Below are 7,811 nucleotides of genomic sequence, written 5' to 3'. Positions count from 1 at the left end.
AGTACTGCAAATAGCTGCCTTTTCTTCCTTACTCACAAAATTAATCACTAATACCAGCAATTTGATTTCAAAATGAAATCAAGGAAAAAAATAAGAACATGATCTAGTGCACAAGATTCGACCAAAACTGCTGCCAAGTTTACAAACAGAATGGGGTGGGCAATGGATTGGCTTAGCATACAATGTTTTCAACTGAGGATTTACTTGAAAATTATAGGAGATAGAGAGTCTGGTAAGGATGCTTCTTCTTCCTTTTAAACTTTAAGCCTTAAAAAGTCCCTGTCTTTAAAAAGGTAAAAGCCTTCCACTCAACAGTTCTCACAGTCAGGCCTCTCAGAAGGCCCAATTCTGCAGCCTTCTGGGAGAAGCAAGACCCGCTGTGTTGCTCAGATGATTTCATGGAGCTTCTGAAGAAGAAACATTGCAGTTGGAGAGAGTAAAACCAGATGCCATGCAAAATATCAGTATTTCATATGAATCTCTTTGCCCCATGAGAAATAACATTTTGCTCTACACAAATATACATACTCATGCATCCCTTTCAACATATATCCCTACACTCATCTTTCTCTTCCTCCCAGCAATGCTCTGGGCAGCAACCAGCAATCTGGTCCACATGATCCACTGACTACCAGTGACCAGACTGGCTGTGTTCACATGACATATTTATCCAAGGCAACTTAAGTACAATTTATTCAATAAACCCAATATTCAGAATTTGCACAGCATCCTGAACCTTAAACTAACTACATTGGCTAGATTTTCAGAATATTCTAGGGTAAAATGTGGTGAGCTTATTTGTGGTTTAATATGGTGTTATTTGGTTTCCTGCCATTAATAGCAGCAAGAATCCAATGATCCAAGCTGATCAGGGTAACTGTGGATGGAGTAGTTGTTTTATATATTTCACAAGACAGAAGGATAAAGGAGAGCCAAATAAGATGGGAGATTTATTTTATAAAAGTAGAAAGAAAGGATTCATCCCAGCTCAGAATTGCTCTGTGCATGTTAGGTGGGAATTCTGGGAACTGAACTCCTACAGACCTGGAAGATATCAGGTAAGGGAAAACTGCAAAACTCTTTGCCAAACTTGTCTGATGCCCTGAAATAGAACTTTAATGCCACCTTTTTGCAAGTTTGCAACTGAGGGCAGAGTGATGAGGTCTTGCCCAAACTTTCTAACACAAAGGTGCTTAGTCTACCCTGGATCTCATCACTGGGTACAAAGAAGAAAAACAGCTCTGCAGAACTGAACCAGTGACTTCTTTAAATGCCCCTGCCTATTTGTTCTTTGGTAGAAGCCAGAATTATTTTGACCCTTTGGTTACAGATGACTGATAGATAGATAGATTTTAAGTTATTTTATAGCCCCCCCCCCCCAAAAAAAATTGCAATTCTGGACACCTGTTGTAGGATTAAAACCCATCAGGCAAAATAAAGCAACGAAAGACATGATGAAGGAAGCCAGTCCAGGGAACTACCTAATGGTGCCACATGAGCTGCAGGCTCTTCTCTGCACATGGCACATTTCCTTACTTGTTTGTGTTCCTGGGCATTCCTTCTCTGCCTGGAAGTCTGTGTCACCTTCCTCTAACTCATGCTGCTGCCTTGCCAGCTGGTTATAGGCTGCCTTCTCCTCCTGTGCGCTCATAGTATGAGGCTGTGAGCTCAGCCACTAGGTCCCTCCCAGAAGGCACAGCCGTGCAGGGTGGATTCCCAACGCCCAAACCTCGGGCTTCTTTCTAGCCACTCTCAGAGCGTGAGCCTGATTCACAGCATCCAGGTTGCAGGCTCCCTCCTTCGCACAGCTTGGTGAGTTTGCATGTTTTCCCAGTTTGCTTCTGCCCTTGCTTCTTGCTAATCAGAAAGGTAAATCTTGTTTTCTACTGGGGAGCCTGAGGCAGCGCCTGGTATCTCCTCTGCTTCTTTTCATTGACTTTATTGATTCTTTTCATTGTTTTATTGATTTTGTCCTGATGTCCTGTTATACTGTAAAATACATTTTCTGCTGAGGAGAGAAGTGTGGGAAGAATTCATACTTTGAAACATCACAATACTTGAAACAAGAGGTGAATGAAAAGGTTTAACTTTTACATTCATTGTTACACTGGTTACATACAATGTTGACATCATGCCTGGCACTTCACAATTCAGATATTTAATAGTGTGTGTATGTGTGTGTGCATGTGCACAAGTGCATGTGTAGAATTACCAAGAAGAATTGTGCAAATTGCCATTATATGTGCAGATTAGAATGTCACAAACAACTATAACTGTTCACACTGATGTAATAAGTTTTTACAATATTACATCCACTTTTTTGGAAATAAATAATATTTTTTAAAAGATGGGATTACGTTGTATTTAGAGCCTTACATTAATAAGACCACACAGTATTCATTTTCCTTTTTTTAATCCAGGTAGGCAGGTAGCGTGTCCTGTTCAGCACCACTAGATGTAAAGATCCACAGCTGCTTTTAATGCTCATACTGCACATTACTTGAGGGGGAGGGGGGCAGAAATAAGAACAGGATTCTTGAACATGCCTCCTGATCAATGGAAAGCTAGAGACCTTTTCCAAAGGATTCATCTGTTAATATCTAGGAAGATGGACCAGTTTGACATGAATCAGTTACAATTATAAATACTTAAGATTGATTATATGGGCAGCCTGCAATGGATACAGTTACATGTGTTCAATGCGTAGATATTAGTGCTTATGCCTTCCTCGAGGTAGTGTTCTCCAGATGTGTTTACAATCCCCCCCACACACACATACATACACACCCTTCAAAGTTCTCAGGCAAAGGCCATACTAAGCCAAACATTCAGGGAGTTATAGTCCCAATAAATTTGGAAGGTGCTAAATTGAGGAAGGCTATTCTAAGCTGATATCTCTCTTTATTCTTCTGCAACTTCAGACAAAAAAAACTTCCTCAGAAAGTACCCCCAGCCTAATCAATTTAACATACACACAGTTCAAAAAATAATCCAAGTTCTGGAACCAAAGGCAATCAGGTGTACATAGGGCATGCATGTTGCAGTCCTGTGCAATTTTCTTTTAGAAATGGAAACTAATGATAGATTCAGTTGCAGAATTGAATCCAGTCCAATTATTTCCACGAACAAAAGCACATTTTTCAAAGCCAAAGATCATCCAAGCATACAAATGAGCTGCTGTGGCCTTCCAGATTTTGCTTAACTACAGCTCCCAGCATCCCTTGTTACTGGCAATTTTGGCTAGGTCTGCTGTGAGCAGAATTACAGCAATATCTGGAGGGGAACAGGCTGTCCTCTTCTGAATTGCCATGCTCCTGATTTAACTATCAAAACCAAACACATGTCACACTAAGTGCACACTTCCTAAGGAAAACAGAAGTTGGGAATGACATATAGGGTGCAGTTGACCCAGTATAATTTTTAGCAGATCTAAGTGCCTTTCCCTACTACCAAGTTAGAGTGCTGTCTACCCATCCTTGAACTTGTAGACAGTTAGGCAGGCATAACATTGGCTGAACCCCATTGCTGATCTGTTTCCAACTTCTATTGCACCCAGTTGAAACCCATTAACAAAGGCTAAGAGATTTACATACAGTCCCTTGAGGCTGCTTTTGGATGGTATTGAAATAAGAGGAAAATATTATTTTAACATTGGTAGGCCATAGGATATCTTAAACTTATGTCATTCATGAGCTAGGGATGTGATATAAGTAATATCATGGGGGTATGGCATAAAAAAGATGTTGCCAATGTATGTTTGTGCCATGATTAGCTGCAAATAGGGACATGGCTTAATATTTTGAAATCTGATATAGAAGTAGGATATATTCATTTTATATTAGCACTGTATTTTTTAGAAATAATTGGGGGGGGATTTCCAATAAATATGTCCTGAAAAATTAAAGAACAATACAGCCACATTAAAATAAAGAAATGAAAAGTTCTGAAATCTATTTTTTCCACTAAAAAGTAATTTTAATCACTATCCAATCCTAAGATTCTAGGGTATCATAAACAAAAGCAAAGCCAACATATGCTACAAATGTGAAATTACAAAACATAAAACAACAATCACTTCATTAATAAACGGCAGCATAGACTCAGAAGAATATACTAAGTATGTGAAAAAGGCACAAAACTATGCAGGACCCAAATGTTTCATATTAGGCTGCCTCATATTCATAAGAGGAGCCTGTCCACTTATACAGCTGGCCCAACTGCAATATCCCACCTGTGCACTTCCCATAGCCAACATCTTCATCCTCCCCCCCCCCCCAAAAAATGCCCCAGAAATTCCATGTTTCTGAAACATTGTGGATCAGTTCTTGTGGTTCTTACTGGTTGATAGTATGTTATTGCAGTGGTCACCAGATTTCTGAATGTTTTAGGCACTGCTTTTGGGGAAAACTAAGCACACTTGGAAGCCTAGATTGCATCACTATCAGCTGCGGGCCTGGAAGTAGTTGCACAATCTCACATCAGACCTGCATACTCTCACCTGATCAGATACTCTACATGACATGGGTCCCCAAATGTATGAAGAACCATCCCTACAACTCTTTTTAGAAATTAATTACATGAGTACTGGGGATGAAGGGTGGAGCCAGCTGAGCAATCCACTGTCCATTTTCCCCACCAGAACTCCTAATCTGCATCAAAATTATCTGCCCACAGCACAAATTATCTGCCTAATGAATGAAGCAATTTCACTCTCCTGCTTCTAATTTTCATACCTGTGAAGTTGATTCATAAAAAGGAAATGATGTTAACCTTTTATGTCTCTTCCTACAAAGGTCTTCTTTTGAATTTAAAACCAAATCCAGGCATCAGAGGTAGACAGTGATGCTAAATGGGAATCAGGTAGCCTAATTAACATTTAAGTAAAATTTAGGCAATGTCTAGCCAACCACGGAATGTAGCAATCTCTCTATTGTTGATTCCCTTTTTCCCTTTACTAATTTCTAACCAACACATAATGAAGCCCAGCAATTTCAGTGTACAAGTATTGATAAGGGAAATGCTTAAGCAAGCTCTAATGATTGTATAACTTTCTTACAATGCAGAGAAACTGAACTGTAGAGCTCTGAAAACTTGATCTGTTCCTATGCTGAAACATTTAAGTTAGGAAGTTCTATGTAGAAGAGCCACTGTATATTCTTGTAATTAACAGCTCTTATATTAGTCATCTAGCTGCTATAAATTTTTTCCCCACAATAAAGTCACCTTAAATGATAAGCATTGCCTGTTTTCAAAAATCAGAAGGACAATAATAACATGTATTTATTTAGCTAGCTAGCTAGTTCTTTTACTAAGGATGCTGGCCCAACTGCAATGCAGCCCAAGTGCTGCTCCGATCAGAACAGCCAACAAGAAGACTGCATAAGCACTTGTTTCTCTTAGGCCAAAGTTAGTTGACTTTTTGGGACATCAGAGCAGTGAAGTCAGTGGCTGGTAAAAGAGCCAAGAATCTTTCACCAAACTCATCTACCATGACAATCATGGCTAGATTTCCATTGCAGCACAGCAGAATGCAAATAGTAGGTCTACCAGACTTGGGTTTCTGCCAATTCAGTTGATCACTAGATGGTAACAAAGAGGGTTTTCTGTGCTTTGTTCCTGACACGTAGGGTTCATCTGGCTTTTGCAGCCCAGATCTGGTAGCCCTAGCAAATAGGTCTCTCCTCAAATGTTCATCACAACACTGACTCCTACAATGCACTACTTGAGATGACCACTTCACTGTTTAATGGTAGTGACAGTTTAGTGACAATTTCTATAAAAAGAGAACAAGTGAGAAAGGCAAAGGCATGGAAAGGAGGGATGTGAGAGCAAATTGTAACCACAAAGGTTTACAGAAACTTGTTTTAAAAAAATATAACTTATTGCTGAGGGACCATTTGTTTCTAAAAATTTCTTATGAAAAGTATGAATAGATGGTAAGTTATAATAACCAAGACTACAGTAGATACTGAGGGCTAGTTAGGTCCACTGGTTAAGGCACCAGACTAGAAGCCGGGAGACTCTGAGTTCTAGTCCTGCCTTAGGCATGAAAGCTGCTTGGGTAACTTTGGGTCAGTCACTCTCTCTCAGCCCCCAATGTCAGGCTCAGGCATCAAGCTGGTTAGTCAATTCCTGTTGCAACCAATGGATTAACATTTGGTTGATCCGGGGGGGAAAGCGGACCCTGCACATGCGGGAAAAATGCTAGGATGAAAAAAAAAAACAGTAGAAACTGAGGAACAGGGCAATACATGCTGTCAGATTTATTTTGTCTCCATTATTAAGGATATATCAATTGCTGTGTTATTGTTTCACATGGAATATCTTTCAGTACAAATAGTGGTGATATTCTAGGGGCAGGTTGGCCCATGGTTCACATGATTCATTCAAATGAAATAAAGATTTAAAGCATACACAGTTCAAGAACCAATCTCAAATTGTTTCAAAGTGTAGCATATTTCTATGATTTTTATAAAAGAAAGTCAGTCTGAATATTATACAGATATTACAATTTTCATGCATTCTTTTTAACTATCTTTTTTCAAATTTCTCTAGCATCTGTGGAAACAGCTGCATCCTTCAAGACACCATGGCAATGCCATCCAATAACACAGCCTTAACCTTGATCCTCTCAAAACTGCTAGAAGACTATGTAGAGAAGACAAAGCATCCCACGCCCGCGCCCTTCATTGACACCAGTGACCACCTGGAAGTAGTATTTATACTTCTGCTGCTTGGATTTTTTGGATTCATCACCTTTGGGGTCATGATTAGCTACATCCGCTCCAAAAAGCTCGAACATTCTAATGACCCCTATAATATCTACATCGCCACTGATCTTTGGCAGAAGAGGGATAAAGCTAACTTCCAGGCCAAAGTGGTAGAAAATTATAAATCATGTTGTGTATGGAAAAACCAGCATGTTGTTGAACAACCTACTAATCATATCCCTGAAATGAAGGCTTAATAACAAGATGGTCACAATGTTTTAGGGACATTGTGCTGTCCCTTCAAAAGTACCAAAGAAACAGCAGTTGGACCATAAATTTCAAAAAGCAAAGGGATAGTACCTCTGCTATAGCCTTCCTTAAACTGGTGCCATACAAATGTGTTGAATGACATCTTCCAGCAATTCCAGACCAATATGTGCTTACTGTTTATAGGAATTGTTATTTGGAGAGCTCAACGTGAGACACCATGTTGGGAAAGGCTGCAGTTCTACCCAAAAGAATAAATGTAGGAGGTATCTGTAGGCTATGATCTATCCCAGGATAGTTTTTCCCCCTCAAAAATCTGGGTGTACTGTGAACAGAACCTTGTTCTAGACTCCATTCTTAACAACAAAACAACAAGCACAACAATGTTGCCTCAGTCTCGCATTTTGCAGGTATCTCCATCTCACCAATCGAAAACATTCATAAGAGATGGAGGAAGACCAAGCCAGTTTAGTATAAACTTAGTCACATAATTTCTTTGTGTATAATATACCGTATTTTTCCATCAATAAGACCCCCCCCATGTACAAGATGACCCCCACTTTTCCAACCCAAAATTAAGAAATCAATATTTTAAAGATAGTGCAGAACACATTTTTATTTAGTAATTAGGTAACATTGACCTGATACACTCGGTGGGAGGAGGTCCAAACCGTCTCTCTGCAGCTCTGTTTCCATGCTCTTTTGCATAAGTGATTACATTCAATCACGAATGAAACTGCTGATAGCTTGTCTCTGCAAACAGACTTCCTCCAATTGGTTTGTTCAGCATCAGCTGACATCAGTTACATAAGGCTTGTGATTGGAGGAAGTCTG

General features: G+C 39.6%; 1 protein-coding gene across 1 annotated transcript; it reads left to right on the top strand.

Moving 5' to 3' along the window:
- Positions 1-1,728: 1,728 nt before the first annotated feature.
- Positions 1,729-7,386, top strand: KCNE1 (potassium voltage-gated channel subfamily E regulatory subunit 1). Its single transcript, XM_025163614.2, has 2 exons — positions 1,729-1,812; positions 6,556-7,386. Exon 2 carries the CDS (start codon positions 6,590-6,592, stop codon positions 6,965-6,967), a length of 378 nt encoding a protein of 125 aa, XP_025019382.1. The 5' UTR covers positions 1,729-1,812; positions 6,556-6,589; the 3' UTR covers positions 6,968-7,386.
- Positions 7,387-7,811: the final 425 nt, after the last annotated feature.

Source organism: Python bivittatus, unplaced genomic scaffold, assembly GCF_059951505.1.
Source record: "Python bivittatus isolate LINGU-HERP-01145 unplaced genomic scaffold, Pbiv_v1 ctg000350_np1212, whole genome shotgun sequence".
NCBI lineage: Eukaryota > Metazoa > Chordata > Lepidosauria > Squamata > Pythonidae > Python > Python bivittatus.
This window is presented reverse-complemented; position numbering and strand designations above follow the sequence as displayed.